The following is an 18,869-nucleotide window of genomic DNA, read 5'->3' on the forward strand; positions in this document are numbered from 1 at the left end:
CAACAATTAGAGGCAGCGTCACAGCCGGTCACAGCCATTTTGCCATTACCTCTTATGGGAGATAAGTGAGCGTCTCTTCTAAAATCGAAGATTACACAGGAAGAAATGGGTTTACGTAATTTTTGGTAGCCAGGATTCTTTTGCGGAAATTCATCTGCGAATGTGAATAATAAACTTCAGAGTGTGAAGATCAGGAGGTTGTTTAAAGACAAAGTAAGTACGCGTGAGTCATTGTCGTCCGCCATTGCGGTTGCATGAAAATTTGAAGTCATTTTGCTCCTAATTTTGTGCGTTAAGTCTCATTATTTTAATAAATACCGAAATTTAAAAGGGTATTACGATACTTTTGCAGATGGAGTCCGAGCTTGAGAAATGGATGAAGGCTATTCCAAGGAAGGATTGCGCTTTAGCACTTACCGTGTTTGCAAATGTGTTTTTAAATGTGTGACCTACACTTTCGCCCTGAAGACATCACATAATTAATTATTTAGGCGTATAATTATTTTATTTTGTGGTTAGTAGTGACAGCATTGATTTTATTGTATTGGTGTGTATCTTTTAGCGTGACTTGTTTACATCGATTGCTTTAGTGTTCGCTACGAATCTACGACTTCCGCAGAAGTTTTTATGTTGTAAGATAACATTTCTGTTGCTTGAAATCACATGTGGGACGATTAAAAGGTAATTCGTAGAGAAAAAATGATCGAGTGTTGTGATTGTGAGTTCGTGTGATACAATTCTCTGCTGATTATAATTTCAGTGTTGTAAGAAACGATTGTTGAAGTGTAAATGTTTGCCTTTTGATATTATTCGTATGTTACTTCAACTGCCTTTGCAAGGATAAGACTCTGAATTACTGAATAGACTGGATCAGGGTAAAATTGTGATATATCGCTGCAAGTATGAAGACTTTGCCTTGTTCTACTGCAATGTATGCTGTTTCAAGATGAGTAATTCATTAAATTTCTTTTTGTCTCGAGCAATCATTCTGTTTATTGCCCGTTTATTCCGTTGGAATGCAAGGTACGTATTCGGTGATCTTAAAATGAAGAAAATCTTTTAAAGTCGTTTTAGGTGTTTGGTTAGTACCTGTGGTGAAAGAAATAGTATTGCTTGATACAAAATCCGTGCGCGCGATATCGGCATCAGTGAGGGCGAGAGTGTTGTATTTTCAATGGGCGATGCTGTCTGTGTACGTGAAAGAATGCCCGCTAAGGTATTTTTAGTGCAATGACGGTAAGAAAGTTTAAGGTTTTGTCGTTTTAATTCTATGTTCTGCCGGTCACAGCAATTATTGAAGTTACGTAGAAAGTGAACTGAATGCATGAAAATTTGTCAACAACAATTGCATTAATGCATCGATCTTGCATAGCGGAGCAGTTGTTTAAGTATACTTTGATTTCAGAACCATTTACTTATTCAATCGTGGATACCTATGGACCGTGTTTACCTCTTTTTTAATGAGTGATATCGAAGCAATTTGTTTCAATCGTGAAATGAAGGAATAAATATAAATTCGTATTGCATTCATATGACGTAGTGTAATGTGAGTGTAAAATTAGCAATTAGTAAAGTTAATCACTGCTCCCACAGCGTAAATATTATATTTCGAGGGTTAAATCAATCATTTACTGTACAAACCTAAAATGTGAGCGCTTCCATGTCTGTATAGCGTCCGAGATAATGGTTTAAAGTCATCAGCTAGTACCGAAAAATTGTAAACAAAGATCCGCCATGTTTCAAATGTGTCGGTAGGCTGCACTATCACCTGAGCTTTTCTCGAAATAGACTGTCAAGATAGATGGCTAACAGACTTGCATGCTGCAAATTTCTTGTATATTCATTCATTTATCGATTTCCTTCCTTGATTATATCGTGCACCTGAGATTCATTGGCGGATTTTCGACCTTTTCAGACAGTTAAAACAGTTTCTTACGGATGGCACCGGTGCGAATATAATTTCACTTCGCTGTACTATCACAGACATCTGGGTTTATTCCATCCCATCCAATAGAGATATGAGTATTATCTAACTCATCCTATCAGAAAAATTGGTAAAACTCATCATTGTTCGCCGTAATTTGGTTAAACAAAATTGAAAAATAACATTGTTTCCCTATTGTAGCGTCTGCTACATGCCTCGAATGCGGTTGGCGACGCCACAGCGGCCAAAGTAGGAACTTGAATTACTTGCGCAGCCATTGATAACATCTTTCAGATAGGACATTACCGTCCTTATGTAGGGTTCTTGACAACAACTTTAGTTTGCATCCCGCCTTTCATTTATTTCTTGCTAGGGCATCATGGTCAAGTTTGCGTCCAGCGGAATAGTGGGGAAAGTCTGCTACAAAGCGTTCTGGTAGAAATTCGCATATCATGGAATTACGGAGATGAAATAATGTCATAATATTAATAACGGCTCACTGTAATAATTATTTTAATGTAAGAACCAATATCTCTTGTAGTCCCTGTCGAATTTCATGAGCGAATTCAACGGGATTACAGGTTGCCTTCAGGTTTACATTTTTCGCAGCGGAGAATGTATACAGCTTAATCCCAACGTCTGTTATTAATTTTTGTGTACATTGACTTGAATGGACTGCCTAATTATTGTAAGGAAGTAAGACCACCTACTATTTGAATGCATCGATAATGGCGTTACGGGCCTTACTCGCTTAGACATCGTAATGCTTAATACACAACGTGGCAATATTGGATACGGAATAGTTAAATGACAAAAAATTGCTCTTATTTCCATTAGTTAGTTGATAAGCCTGCATTTATTTACCAACTGATGCATGAGTATACACCATATTGACGAATCAGTCGGATCGAATCCCCCTCCTCAATAACAGTCACAGAAACCCGCCATTTTGTTAAGTGTTGATATGTATTTTTATATAGATGTGTCTGGCGCTAGGATTGTCTCTGAGGTCTTTATTATCGGTCGCGCTGCAGTTTGATAATCTCTGTAAATTATTTAATGCATCATGTAATGACATAATTCGCATGATTTCGAAGAATATATTGCGTTAAGCATTAGTGTCAATTATTCGCATGAGAGGGAGCGACAACCGGAAGTTTACAGACATCGGTTAGCTTGATTGTGTATTCATGTTGAAGGCGAGCGTCTTCGATCATTTTGTGGAGTATTTTGGCGCGGTCCTTCACAGGTGAGCTTTAAAAGTGATATTATGCTGATCATGTGATATCAATCTTTGCATTTGCCTATGGTATGTTTATGTTTGAGCTCGAATTTCTGCAAAACCTAGTAACTTGGGTAGCACAGAAAGGAACATGAATGTTTCCTATAGATGTGTAAACAAACAGGTTTTGTAGGCTAAGTAGCATATTAACACTCGACAATTATGTAAATATTTTATTAAGGATCGTAAATATCTCACCTTGTTCAGAATAATGCATTCACGGTTATGGTTATAATACTTAGGTGAAAAACAGCATATCCAGTTGACAGTTGCAGACTGTTTTGTTTCTTTTCTCGTTCTTATTTAAAGTTCCACAGCGTTTTGCATATTCGTACAACTCACTCATACGACATTTGCCACTATGGTTATTTTTATATGCCCGTTATGTGTTGTTTTTGGAATCAATTGCAAGGAAATAACCTCACGTTATTTGATGTGATGCTGTCTGTATTCTCATATCGTATCAGACCATTTTCTGTTGTATTAATTTGATCTTATTGCCTCGGCGAGTATCAATATTAACGGTAAAAGGTTTTTGGAGGCTAGTCGCATAATGAGACAATTATTGCAGTTGAATCAACTCACCATCTCATGATTGGCTTGTGTATCCAGGGTGTTGGTTCATTTTGACAAGAGTTTATTGTGTATGATATCAAAGCTTTAGTGTTAAACAGTGCATATGGATAATACATTTCCATGGAATGATTTTAAGGATGTGTTGGAGGTAGTTACTTTGTCGTGATTTACATATAATTGCGTTCTTATTGCGCTGTGTTGTTTTAAGCTTTAGCGTCTATTTTTGTGCCGCATATTTCATTTGCGCTAGCACTTTTGTATGAATTAATATTTAAGGCATCAATAAATCTGTTAAATTATGACCTATACCTATCAAATACTAAACGATGCTCATGTTGAATGGTATGTGTCTTGATGTTTTTTGTGTTAACGCGTTCTTTTCACATACCACAGCTTAATACTACCGTCAAAAATGGTCCTACGTTATCTTGTACTTCACATAACAATGTAATAGTCTCACCTATAATCTTTTACCTGAAGAGTTAAGTCCGCAGTCGTGGAGTTGCATGGATGGGCAGTTCCATCATGTTTATCAGCCTCGAACGACAATGATACTCCTTCGTCGTTTCTACATTTTTTATATTTATTTGTTGTCAATAATATAGTTAAGTGATGTTCCTCCATTCACTTTTCTAATTCCTGTAAAGCAATACTTTTAGTTACTTTTGTTATCCATGGCGACTTAGTTGCAGGAGGATATTATGGCTTTTGTATTTCTGAGCTAGATTTTTTTCATGATGATTATGCACAGAAATACTTGAATTCTGGAAGGTACGATTTTTCGCACACATTTGTTAATAAAATATTATCATGACTTTTAATTCTGCACTCAGATATTTTCAGTATTTATCAATTTAATCTAATATATTGTGGTGATGGTGGGTTAAGCATCCTCTAAAATAAAGCTTGCTGTGATGTGTGATTTTAATATGAGAGCGTATCGTTACAAAGTAGTAACAGTGTTTTTTTTAAAGATATTTTTCTGCTGCATTGTGAGTCATTGAAGGCCTTCTTTTATCTCGCAGGAACCACTCAGCCATGACTCTGTAACGTGTTTGTGTTAAACCTAAACAGCATGCCCCATCAGGACAAAGCTGTGCCTAGTTACCCTGCCAGCGTCCAGTATGTGGGAAATGATGGTGATCCGCAAAGGGCACATGTTAGAGATACAGAGAAGGTATGTTGTTGAAACTTTTAGTTTGATTTTTGGAGGTGGGGATTATTCACCCTGGGGGTTATGCATGAATGTAATTTTGGTCAAATTCACTGGTTTGCGTTGCTTAGCTCTAGTCTTATTCAGTATAATCATACATTCTTCATTCCTGGGACCATTCATGTACCATGTCTATTGTGTATTTCATTGTGTACTAATATCGTGCTGGATGAGGAATTGATATTTTTTTACCAAGACCTATTTATATATGTGGCATACTATGTGTGTATGCATGTGGAAATATATTTAAAGGCAAGAAGGATATGATTTAAATGTTATACACAGTATTTATCCCATTTGAGCAATATTCAAAACTCTTTGTCTTTTATATCATTGATCCTTATGGAATCTATTAGGCAGTGAACTCATAGGAAAACCAGACTAACAAATGAAGTGTTTTTCACTCTAAATCAGGTCTAGTGCTGAGATTATCAGACAAAAGCATATCATATAATACTGCCAGCTTTTTACCAACTGAGAAACTAAAAAGTGGTGCATGCTGTTTGTCTCCCCTTTTTATTTGTCCCTCTGGTTAAATGAATGTGACATAATTATGTTATATCAATATTATATTTATTTGAACAGATTGTAAAAAAAACCTTGCATTCAAGTTCAAACAGTGCTTAAAAAGGGAATATACAAATTAAAAAGTGCAGAAATATGGTGAATGAAAGGTTATAATTCAGTGAAATAAAAATGGACATGGTCTATGAAATGGGAGATGTTAAGAGGAAAAGGGTTTCATAAATGAGCATAGGTTGAGAAATAAATAGTAATTAAGTAAACTAGCCAAGGCAGGTGAGGTTATAATGATTCATCATACTTTTTTCTGTGAATGTGTAAATTTGTTTACCTAATATTCCTGTTCAGAAATTACAACTAGAGGTCATGAACCAGTGCATTAAGAAGAAAATTAATCTTCATGTCATGCCAATTTAGCTCAAATTTTCAAAATATTGTGGTATGTCCTGATAATTGTCTCCCTTCTTCCACCATCATGCCATGTTTTTATTCCTTTGTTTTTGTATTTGTCCCTCTTTTATCAGTTTACTTTTTTTTGATGGCTGGAATTACTTATACATTTCATTTTAACTTTCTTATTTAGAAATGCCTACTTTTGAGACATAAGATTACAGCTTCTTATTTGGTTTATGAGTATTTTTGCTTGAGTGATTCTTTCAGAACTTTACTCAGCATTGATAATTTAAATGGTCAATGTTAAGGAGAATAAATTGTTTCGCCATTTTGCATGGGAACTTTCCTTGATCATTTTTTATCTTGTATAATAAGGCAAGGTATCTTGTGATACCTTGCTTTGCCTTATTCACAGTCTATTTTATGTTTCAACTGCCATTTCAGCAGTGACTATGTTTCAGTGGATCACTTCCTTTATCATTTTTTAGTTGATCCATCATGCCTGTATTTTTCATGTCCCCACCAAAGTGTCGCATGCTTTATGTCTTTTCTTATCAAGTCCTTACCTCCTTCCTGGCCCATGTTGCGTGGAATATGGTGAACCGAAAGTATTACTTATATATATCTTCCTTTCGCTGTTACACAAAATGTTCATCATTAGCATTAGCCTGTTGCTGAATGCCCACCTTTCTGTGTCTATCCATATTTCTATGTCCTCTCTTCTCAAAGGTGCTGCCCAGGTAATTTAACATTAGCACATGCCAATGAATTAGACTGTTTTAAAATTTTGGTTCATCATTATCAATAAATCATGCTGCTCATATAGTGCTTTTTAAGTTTTTGCTGATGGTAACCTTAGATCTTCTATTACTCTTTATTGACTTGTAGGTAAGGCTTCTCTCATTATTATGGAATTCTTCTTTACCTATAAGATCTGTCCATCACCTCCCATGGCTTTTTAACTTCTAAGCTACAGTAAAATACTAATGAGCCTATGAGATATTACCTTTTTGCATGGGTTGTCACTAGTTAGGTGACATTGCAACATTATGTATAGTGAGATGTGGAATCTTGTTTGTTGAATTAAAAGGAGTATAGTGTAGTTTTTGCATGTATCAATGCAGAATTATTCCACCTACATCCAATTTATGTATGATCTTTACTGGAAGTAACTTATTCAAAGCTACTAGATGGAGTTATGTTATTTTATTTTATTTATTTTTATTTTATTCCCAAACCACCGAATACAGCTCGTGTTGGCCATTTTATATCGGGGTATTCAACAAATTTAATAATTAAACGTACACGAACAACCATGCCCTGGACAGGGTACCTACCCAGGCGGGACTCGAACCCGCGACCTCTTGTTTGGCAGGCGAGAACGTTACCCCGCCGCCACCGAGATAAGTGTGGCCCTTAAATATAGTGAGAGGAAGGTGGGCTGACAGGGGGTGGTTGAAGGGTAATGCAAACCTCGCATCTTTACAGTTGTTTCTTTTGGGAAATGGGAAAGTGAATAGTGTTATTAGTGTCAACAAACTCTCTTTGTTAATAGACGAGCCTGGGTCAATAAAGGGATCTGTGCATCGACTACAATCTCTCAAAGACTGAATTGAAGTGGCCAACTTTTCAATATATTTTTATGTATCTCAAGTTAGGCTGATTCAAAGGTTTTCTTATCACGTTTGTAATGTGAAAAATCAAATATTCCCTTGGGATACCCATAAACAGTTTTTTCATATAATGATGTAGCCCATTCAGTTTATAGGCCTTGAACTGAAGAAGCTGGTCCCAAATTTTAGTAGATGATCTAAAACTTTCATTCGGTAGGCATGACAAAAGCTTTTACTTTGTGAAGCTAATATTTAATTAAGTGTTCCTGTGGCAGTAAACTTGATAGGAAGAATCTGCTGTGTGGAATAATGTGTCGTAACTGGGATTTCTGTGTGTATTTAAGGAGAAGCAATACTGAGAAATGCCAAATGAAAGCAGTGTTAAAATCAGCATTGCTATTATTTTTAATTTCCATGAAAAATGTTAGTCATACTTATCCACTTAGATAGGGAGGAGATGATTCTTTCAAAAACAGCCTGCTGTATCAAGGCAAGGCATTTGCAAGTATTTTCTGGCTCTCGCTTATTTTTGCTTTTTGTTTAAAATTTTGATGATTTTAAGTTTTTGTTTATGCATCTTATATATTCTGGATTTAATTTTTCTTTTCATCATCCTAGCTTTGTTTGATGGCAGTGATCTGCAAAGTGATTCATTTGCTTATGTAAAATTATTCCAATTTTTCTTTTGTGCACAGTATTCATCATCAGAAGAAGGAGGGGCCAGGGGTAACAGTCAGGCAACATCTCCTACGTCTCCTCTGCCCCTCCTTACCAGCTCAGCCCTACCAGCATGGAGTGCTGTCATCCACCGGCCGGCAGAGGATTCCGAACCTGAAGATCTCCCGTCTACTGTTGATATGGAAGCCATCAAGGTAGGGACAGTATGCCTTGATGTTTTGTATGCAAATGAATGTCCCCTAGTGTTTACAGCTTGTTATTATAAATGATTATTGAGAAAAGGTCAATCGTCTTCATATTCTGTAACTTATCGTATAATTGTATTATTGATTCATTTGAACTCACAAGAGTGCTCAATAGTGCCATTTATGCAACTGCCATAGTGAAGCAAATCTCTTAAAAACACCATTGAAGCAAGGAATCTATCTTGACTTTGATAGAATATATTTTGTAGATTTTTTCCATCAACCATGTGAATGGTATTGCCTCACCGAAGCTTCCCCATAGTAACAGAAATTTCCAGATCAGGGAATGAAGACCATGATTTTTTTCATGGTTCATGGTAATTATTGTTGAATGTGGTTGAATTTCAAATACACTATGCTGTTTTACTTAGACTATGACATTTACTTATTTTGCTTCATATTGGAAAAATTACTGGTTTTGTGTTGTAAAAAAATTCTTCTCAAATTGAGGTCTGCAGGTCAATTGAGCATATAACATTGAGCTTGAGATTTTTTTCATACATGGAATTATAAATGATTAATTTGCAAAAGATCATTTAATTTTCGAAGGCATCATTCATGTTGTCTTGTCCCATTGTGTAATTGTGAATGAATAGCAGCTAAGGAGTTAATCGTTTGATGGTTTTTTTATGCTTATAAAAACTCTGTATGGGTCAGTATGGATACATAATGAAGGGGACAAGTCGTAGACTAGCTGTTATAGAAAGATTTTTCAGTGTGAATCACATAAATTTTATACCCGTGCTTGCATGATAATTGTGAGATGAGCTGCAGATTATAAATTCCCATTTGTGTCCTGGCTGATAAGGAAAAATATTTTTTTGTCTTGGTCTGCCACTGACAATCATAATACCGCAAACTCTAGATTATCCAGGCTTATGATGGGAAGGGGCAGCATGAATAATCGGAAAACACGAATAATCCAAATAATCACTTTAATTTCAAGTAATTTTCGTCAATTACGTAAATCAATTAATAAATTATTATGTATGCATATTTTATGCTATTTTTAATTGCTTTCCGGAATCAATAAGAGTTAACTTTCCCAACTGCGATCTTTTTAGCAGCAATAACGCGATTGCACTTGTATTCTTGCTGCTTCAAGTAATACCTGGTTTATGAAAACTGCACATCCGTGGCATTGCGATTCAGAAATTCAGAAATGTAATTCAGATTCAGAAATGTAATTTGCTCAAATGCTTCAAAACCACTGTGTGACATCAGAAAATACACTGTTGGGCACCACGCCACGTCTCGCACAAGTAGCCCGGGATGCAGGTGTGCGGGATGAGGATCCGTGATCACTGAGCACAATCGTGCACTGTGATGCTTGGAAAACAGGAACACAGAACTCCCTTGATGTCAACTGTCGTGCGATCACCCCATCGCCCAGTATTGGTTATAGGAAACCAGAGCTTATGGCAAACTATCTAAGCAGGCGAGTGCCTGGTTATAACTCATGTTACCTTTACTTCCACTTCCCCCGTTGCCTTCATTTCTACTCATCTGCTTCCACTATTACCTTCCTCTCGAGTTAGACCTTGTCAAGTCACGGCATAAACATTCACGAGTGCAACAAAATCTCCCGTTCCCTTAGGCCGTATTCACCGCATGCGAGTCCACGGCAATAATTGTGCGTTTGCTATATAAAATATACATTTAATGATTTTAGATAGCATTTTTCTTAATTTACGATTGGTTAACTATTGAAGAATCTTCTGAAATTACTCAAGTTTTTTTTCATGCTGCTTATTGTCATCTACAATACTAAATCAGACATTCGACTAAACTTAAAACATTCCTAGTCAGCAAGTAAGTAAAATAATTCCATTTTATAAAGGGAATTCTAATGGAAATGCTAAGCCCTGTGTAGCCATGCATTAAAATGCAAATATCCTGGTGCTTTTGCATCCTATTTAACTTTCTCGGATAAGCCGCACCCGGATAATCAGCATTCTGCCGTATGAGATAAAATTCTTTTTCATTACTCACTCCAGCATTCAAGTAAAGGATGATCGACATAGTCTTCACCCTCATTTAGTAATCTCTCCTACGTTGTGACTGTCTTGTCATGAGATAATGGAAATCTGCAGGATTTGTGTAATCCACTTACTAATTTCATGCCTTGAAAATATTGCATTTGAAGTAAAAAAATGGAGAAAAAAGCCTTTTTTGACCTATGATTCTATTACCTAATATTTATGAGCATGACCTTTCATTTTGTTTCTTGCCCCTAGGGTTCTCCGGCGACGACAATACCTGCAGCTAAGCCACCTCTGACCATGGTGCCATGGAACCCTCTCAGTCGCGTCGGTTGGGCCACGGGAGAAGGAGGGGAGGACAGTCGGGAGGAGAGGGAGGGGGAGGATGAGGACGACGATGAGGAGGATGAGGACGAAGAGGAGGAAGGCGAGGAGGAAGAAGAGGAAGAGGAGGATGAGGAAGAAGAGGAGGGGGAAGAGGAGGACGGAGAGGCAGCAGGCGATGAAGACGACGAGGAGTCAGTCTCGGAATCTGAAAGCGACTCGGACAGTATTGATGGCAGTGGAAGTGATAGCGAGGTAAGTCAATTGCCTCTTTTCCTTGATAAAACAACTGTGTTAAACATGATTAGGAACGATTTGATGCTATCTTGGTGAACTGTGTTCTGCAATGAAACATTTTCTGGCTTCCAACTGGGTCAGGCTCTCCATTAGTGTCAACATCGTGATGGAATGCTTTTCCAATCAAATTCTTAGGCCAGCCACCTGTGAATGTTTACTAAGTATCCTGTAGTACTTTCCCTGATAAAATAGCAATGTTAAGCTTGAATAGGAATGATATGAACTATGTACTGCAATGAATTATGATAATTATTTCAAGTGGGTGAGGCTCTCCATTTCTGCCAATATTTTGATGGAATACTTATCCAATCAAATGTTTAACCAGCCCACTGTGCACGATTTATAAGTATTCTATAGTAATGTTGACAGGGATGGATAGCCTAGCCCTCATGTTTTCATTTTTGTAAGTGAAATGGGGTCTTATCCAATCAAAATGTTCGCAGTTTATTTTTTTTCATTATATTTCTGCAATTTGTCATCATTTAGAGTTAACAGTATGTGATTTGAGCTCAAATTTTCAATTTATGTGGTAGAGGTGATAGCTCAGTGTGTAAAGGCCGTTTTACACGGTTCACGGAATTGCGCAATCTGACGTACGTGCGAAGGCGCAATCAAAATTGCGTTGTGTAAAGCAGTGAATTGCTAGAACACATGTGAGAATGCGTGGATGCAAGATGACAAAATAGCCCCTGTTCTAATTTCGTTCATGCATTCGCGCAATTCCACGCCATTTTAGAAATTAATGGAGCTCTAACCTGCGCAATTCCGTGCCCCGTGTAAAACGGCCTTAAAGCATTGTTCTGATAATTGTAGACTCCCAGGTTCAAATCCAGGGTAAGGCCTTTAAACACCCAAGCAAAAATACTCCTAACTTTGTGAAGTGGCCCAATGAAAGGAAATGGCCCTCTTACTCTTAATGTGTGATATTGACACGAGTGTGGATTAATATGGTGGTAGGCTCTCTGTTTCCTATGCATTCCAATTTCTTGCCTAAGGTTATATGGCAATGAGTGTAGGATATGTCTTCATTTTGAATGTCACCGGGATGGCTTTCAAAACTTTTCTGCTTGAGTCAACAAATGCACCTGTAGGGCCCAGACTCATACATTTTTCATTACTCTCATGGTGTAGTGGCTGTGCTCTCTGTGGTTGTTCACATCCATTTTGCATTTAAATTTTCTACTTAGCTCAATGTATAGTCCAGCGGCCCCACATAAATTCATCCATACTCATTCATTCATTCTTTTGTGCCATAAAGATGTGTCAATAGCCATGAGGACTTATTTCTGGTTGTAGTCTTGGTTAAAATATTTTTCTAAATTATTCCCTCTTCTATTTTGTGTAGTTTCCTCCTGTTCTTTTTTATTGTTTCATCACCCATTTGAAGAACTTCTGTTGTGTGTTAATATTTAAGTCTTCCACTGAAGATATGTTTACATCAAGCATTCTGCAAATTACCCTGGTCTGTCTCCCTTCCCAATTGGGCTTTCCTCTTAAATTCACAATGAAGCCTTCTCCCTTTCATTCTATCAGTAAATCCTATTCTATTTCTTCCCCTATGTTGCTCACCTAACATTCTTCCCTGTTACACTGTACATATATAACATCCCCTCTGCACTCGGTACTTAATGCACCCAAGGTGTCTATCTCTTCCACATCACCTCTGGAAGTTTTATTTTAGCTTCTCACTCACTGGTGAGCTGTTATTATACCTCAAGTTACTTTGGGAACTGTTGTCTTACAATCAAAAATATCATCATGCTGTGTAAAAAGTCAGCCAATCAAGAAGACCTTTGATTCCAGTCAAAATAGCTGGACGGAAGAACTTGATGAAAGAAAGTCTCTTGTTTACATGAGGTGATAGTGTCATTATTGTCCGATTCTCATTGATTTATTCAGAAAACAAAAAGATTTTGTTCAACTATAGTCATACTTAGCGAATATGCACTTGAAGGAAATTTTGTTTTACAGGTGAAAAATTACAATGATTTTCATTAGAAATGACCTCTTATCAGGATACATAAGATTTGATGGCTGTTTTAGCCTCCAATGATTACTATTCTTTGCATATTGTAACTAGGAATGGCAGGGCTGTGTAATGGGAATTTCTTAGCAGCAATTGAATGAAAGCAGTAGGAAAATTAAGGAAATACTTCTGGTGTGAACAAAGAAAAGCATTTATTGAAGGGTTGCTTGTGGGAGGCAGTATGTTTTGGGAGTGAGTTTGGGGAAGATTGGGATTTTGTTGAGTGTCTGTGGTTTTTCGTATGTGTAGCAAGGAGTGTGGTATACCAACCGATGTAGAAAGGAGGACAAATTTTATCAAAGGCAGTACAATACGATGGTCAGAATGTAAGGAAGTGTTGCAGTGGATTTTTCATGAACTGTTCTAGAGGCGACAGAGAGAAGACGTATAAAATTTTCCCTGATTTTATACAAATTTTACAAGCATGCAACTCATAGGGACAATATTCCACCTAAAATATGCACGTATTTAGAATTTTTCCTTCTTGAAGGTTATAAAAATTTGTTCAACGACATAATTTTTTTTAACACTAAGAGGTAGAGGTGAGAGATATTGGATTTTTTAAAGCTGCTTTAAAAAGCTTGCGAGTTCAGCAATAGTCTAATCATAATTATTCAACTTTTGCCCTTGGAAAATGTTTCTCTCCATGGCATTTTTGAATTTCCAGCATATTTTAATTGGTGGTATGAATTGTGTTGGTAGTAAATTTTGTGATAGGGTCACACCATGAATTAGTGTATTATATGGAGGGAGTTCTAAATTTTTAATGATGTTATTTAGTAATATTGATATCTGTCTTTATTTCCCAGGCATCTGGAAGCAGCAGTTGCAGCTGGAGTGATTCTGATTCGGATTCTGGGAGCAGTGGTCCTAGCTCTTGCTCCTCACAAAGTGACCATTCAACTTTGCCATCCCCTACTCATGCTCAAACTTTCTCTATAAGGGAAACAAATTTTGATCAGGTAATCTATTATCCTATTTGAATTGCTATTAAATAATTAAATTTTCATATTTTAAGAGTACAAAAAAGGCAAATGATGGAGCCAAAGTACTAGTCATTGCATTTTTCTTTATTTCACCTACTTCTAAACCCAATATAGACAAATCAGCAACATCGTTGGTATTTATCACATTGTGCTTATTATCTTCTAGTAATAACCTGAATCATTAACTGTGAGACCAGAGGTGAAAGTAAAAAAAAAATTCTAAATAAAATAAGACACTCAAGAATAGTGGAAGTACATAATTATTTGGTTCAAAATGTGTACACAGTTCAAAAATCCAATTCCCTTAAGTTATTTTGCAAGGTTTTTTGCAAAAATATTTTCCCTACAAAGTTATTTGCATAATGATGCCATTGATGCCTTGCTTGATTAGTGTCATAATTAGTATTTGATTAATCCATGTTTAAGGATTAATATAACTTTTTGATGGAAACAGAAATGATTTTAGTTGTCCCACTCATCCAAGTTCTCACAATTTATGCTCTTTTCTTATCATGATATTTGCAACATTTCCTCAAGCTATTTCATCATTGACTTAATTCTATGCTCCCTCAATGACTGATTTTAAATTATTTATAAAAATTTTGGGAAACTTTTCTTGCAATAATAATTAAGTTGAACTTCAACTGTTGAGCATTGTAATGAGGAATGCATATGAATATTTATTGTGTTTGAATGTAAGGCTTCAGCTAAAAATATTTAATGTTTATTTATCAGAAGTTACTGTTAGCTACATGCTTATTGGAAGGGTATATTCTATTGGTACTTAAGATATGCTATAGGTAAACTCAAGGTTTATTCACGACTAATCTCTTAATGTAATAATACATATTTTATGCTTATTTAAGATCAAACGAACATGTTATTTTTGCAAAGGAAGTAATGTGGGCCATTAGTAAAATAATAAGATAAGTTTTTGACAAAATAACTTTGGATGGTAAGAAATTCTTAATACATAATGCATTTTTGCTTTTTCTTTGTTCCACCCCTTATATTTGGTGTGAATTCTTCTAATTCTTTCTTCTTTTTACTGTTACAGGGAGGCCTCAAACTGAAAATTTCTGCACTGAAAATAAATAAGTCTGAAGTGAAGGCAGCTGATACTGTAGTCAAAAGCCCAGACTCGTCTGAGAAGTCACCAAAGGAAATAAGGCCAGTGAAGGTAGTTGAGAAAGAGAGAGTCGAGCCCCCTGTGAAGAAAGAGGCAGTAGCTATCACCAAAACGCCAAAGCCGGTCCCTGAGAAACCTGTAGTAGCTCCTATAGTAAAGAAGCCAGAACCTGTGAAGAGGAAGGTGCTAGCTGAAAGAGTGGTAGTCGAGGATAAAAGCAGCCGTTTGAGGACTCGGAAGAAGGAAGAGCCTGCTGATAAGAAGAAGGAGGTTGCTGCAAAGGTAGGAAATAAATTTCTTCGTCGTATTTTTGATTGGCTAATGCATGGATGGAATGTTAGATTATAAACATCATTGTAATGCATGTTATTATTTTATGAAGAGTCTTAGCAATGAAAGGTTTTTCCATTTGTAGGTGAAATCAGAATTGGTAATTACGTGATATCACTCCATGTGGGCTATTTGGGAGTAAGGAGATAGCAAATTCTGTGAGCACTTGGAGTCAGGAGTTAATAAGTTAATTATTTCAAGCAATGTTGTACTGAAGAAACTTCATACCTTCATTTTATTACTTAAGAAGTCTTCAAAAGGATACAGGGATGCCGACTTCCAAAAAATTTTGGGGGGGGCCGAATCGGGGGTCTTGCCCTGGGAAATTTTATAAGTTGTGAGTTTTAAGTTATTTAAGCATTTTAGAAGAGTCATATGATCAACATTAGAACCCTGATAACTTGAATCTCGATATTCCGGACACTCCGGGGAAAATTGACAAGTCTGTCACATATTTTCCTTACACCCATAACGAACTTTTGAGGGGGCTCTGGCCCCATTCCCTGTCATGACTGTTGCAAAACAGTGGAATTTCGGCTTGCCCTATTGTTTTATCACCTCTGGATAATTAGGATAGTTTTTTCACACGATTCCATTCATCTCATCAAGAAATTTCATTTTCTTCCCCTCAAGTACACTTTTTACCTCACATCCTACTCTCTACAACTTCTTTCCTGTGCAGTATTTTATCCAATTAATTGGTCAATCATCTCCAAACCATTAAAGACATTTCCTTTTTTTACTTGTCATTTAAGGGCCATCACCTTTTTTTTTATTCGGTTCATACCATCTTTCCTCTTTTATGCCCATTATCATACACGCCTATGGGTTCATTTACTCTGTTACCATTTTTCATTTTTAGTTGGGTACCGTGTAACACTCCATGCTAAGGTTATTGTATGAATGTTTCTGCTCAACAGCCCCATCATCAGTTCTCTCCTTCTATAGAATGCTTCTGATGGTTTCATTCTTTAAATTATCTCTCTGTGGCAGTTCTCTTTTTACATTCTACCCATACATTTTATATTACCTTAGATATCTCTTGCTTCATCTAAGAGAGCACCATGATATAATTATGTTCTTATTCATACTCCATTGATTTTCCAATCAACATGCCTGTAACTGAATGTCATGAAATAAATACATGCCTTTCGACTGACCTGGGGCCGTATTCTGTAACTCCAAACCGATCGGTGCGGCACCGATTCGTCGGGTGCGACGTCACACCGACTCCCGGTAAGAAGTCGTGCGATTCTGTACGAACCCGGTCGGTGCGGCACCGACGAGAGGACGGGAGATCGTCGGTAGCCGTACCGACAGCAAAGAGGTGTCGGTACGGCCACCGACTAGTGGGTTTCATGAATTCCCCGGTGCGCATTGTACGTTTTATTTTGTTTTTACCTCATCACCGAGTAAATAATGAGGTTTTCTCCAATGTTATCTTTTTCTGCCCCTTCGAATATGCCTCTATAATTCACTGTGTCATCATCTATATTAATTACCTTGACAGAAATATAAGATAATGGTTAATAAAAATGAGGTTTGCTAACATATAATGACTTTCTCTCATTTATGTTACCGCACTTTCACTCGCTTGTAATAGGCTTTATTTCTCTCTATCATCATTTACTTGCTCCTTTGACATAAAAAAGATATTTTTGATTAAATATGAGTTTTGCCGCAATGTTATCACTTTATATCACTCTGAATAGGCGACTGTTATTTCACTCAATCATCAATTTGGCGTTTCTCTCGGCATAGAAATAAGATCTTTTTATTTAAGTATGAAGTTTGCCACAACGGTATCAGTTTCTTTCATTTTTAACGGGCAACTATATTTCATTTCATCGTCAGCCATTGATTCCCTTGACGATAAAAGAAGATATTTGTTAATAAGTATGAGGTTTACCGCAATATTATCATTTTCTCTCACTTGGAATGCGCAACTTATACATATGTATTTCACCCAATCACAATTTATTTACTTCCTCGTCATTACACTTCTTTTAATTGCACCCAGCTCCATATTTTTATAACAATTTCCTAACTTGTTCCTCTAATATTACATTTGCATTTGAATCCTACGTTCACGTTCCATGGTATGCTATTTTCGTCTGCTACGGTGCCAATGGCATAACCTTCCGTTGATAACATTTATACGGAACTTACTTAATGACAACTATATTACCAAATCATGAATAAATAGCATTATGCGGAACCAATATTTTAAAAAAGAAACTACGATCTCAAGGATAGTTTCAATAATTCATTCCAGCAACAAAAATCTCCATCACATACAAACTTTATTGTGATGTTGTAATATTGTTTCCTTCGATTCTGTAGGTACAGCAATACTACCACACATTATATAAGCATTGTTAACAACTTATCCAATATCGTTTATCTTAATCTAGCAATAAGTCGTAATTTCCGCAAATAAAAAGATTGAGAATGACGACAACAAACTGTGCCAATGAGTCTTCACTTGTTTTTACCCTTCTTTCATTGGTGGAGACACGTGAAACTTCGGATATATTCGGATTTTCCCTGTTTGGGAAGGAAGGGGAACCGTACCGTCTGGTTTGAAACCGACGACCTTACAGAATCGCTGAAAGTGTCGTCGTCGGTGCGGAATCCGTTGTCGGTACGGTTTGATGTCCAGTCGGTGAGCTTGAAAGGGAAACCGACCGGTGCGGCACCGACGAAATACAGAATACGGCCCCTGGTAGCCTATTCTAATGAAGGTTTCACAGTGTGATAAATATTGGGAAAGAGGTTTTTTAGGGTAAATATTTGAAGTATTGACAAAGGTATTATCTTTTAAAAATCCTTGATAGGTTTTTTCCACCTTAAAATAGAGCAGTGTTGTCAATTGCATTTAGAGAAATATAGAGAGGAAGTGCCTCAGGAGAAATGTATCAAATTGATTCTGGCTTCCATCTGTTGCATGCCATCGTTATGCTTGAAGGTTGTGTATCTTCTAATAGGTGCATGTTGCTTTTGTCTTTCTTGAGATTTTTGATGGCTTAATGCCACGTTTAGGTGTGCTGAAAAGCAGAAGAAAAGAACAGGAGTTCATCAGTGCCCCTTGGAATTATGAGGGAAATTGGTAACTTAACCGGTATTAGGAGAGCAGAAATGTTAAATACCATTTCAAGGATTGGAGAATTGCATATTTTTCATGTTTTCGTGGCTTTTGTGTAGACTGTGTCCGTTCTCCAAACTATGGACTTCAATTCACGAAATGGGGCATATGTCTTTGAACATTACTAGAATTACCCTGCTATCGGTTGCCCAATTGACTTGGAATTCAATCATTGTTATCCATTAGGTCTTGATCATTAATTGA

The 18,869-nt window shown here is 36.7% G+C and overlaps 1 protein-coding gene across 1 annotated transcript in view; it reads left to right on the forward strand.

The window, feature by feature from the left end:
- The first annotated feature begins 2,346 nt into the window (after nucleotides 1-2,346).
- LOC124167161 overlaps nucleotides 2,347-18,869 on the forward strand; it is a 145,392-nt gene continuing 128,869 nt past the window's right edge. Inside the window, exons 1-6 of the mRNA XM_046544967.1 lie at nucleotides 2,347-3,173; nucleotides 4,808-4,959; nucleotides 8,219-8,395; nucleotides 10,684-11,007; nucleotides 13,885-14,037; nucleotides 15,119-15,472. Of these exons, the coding sequence (XP_046400923.1) occupies nucleotides 4,858-4,959; nucleotides 8,219-8,395; nucleotides 10,684-11,007; nucleotides 13,885-14,037; nucleotides 15,119-15,472 (1,110 nt within the window). The 5' untranslated portion in view covers nucleotides 2,347-3,173; nucleotides 4,808-4,857. The remainder of the gene's footprint in view (nucleotides 3,174-4,807; nucleotides 4,960-8,218; nucleotides 8,396-10,683; nucleotides 11,008-13,884; nucleotides 14,038-15,118; nucleotides 15,473-18,869) is intronic.

The sequence above is a fragment of the Ischnura elegans genome, chromosome 10, assembly GCF_921293095.1.
Source record: "Ischnura elegans chromosome 10, ioIscEleg1.1, whole genome shotgun sequence".
NCBI classification, from domain to species: Eukaryota; Metazoa; Arthropoda; class Insecta; order Odonata; family Coenagrionidae; genus Ischnura; species Ischnura elegans.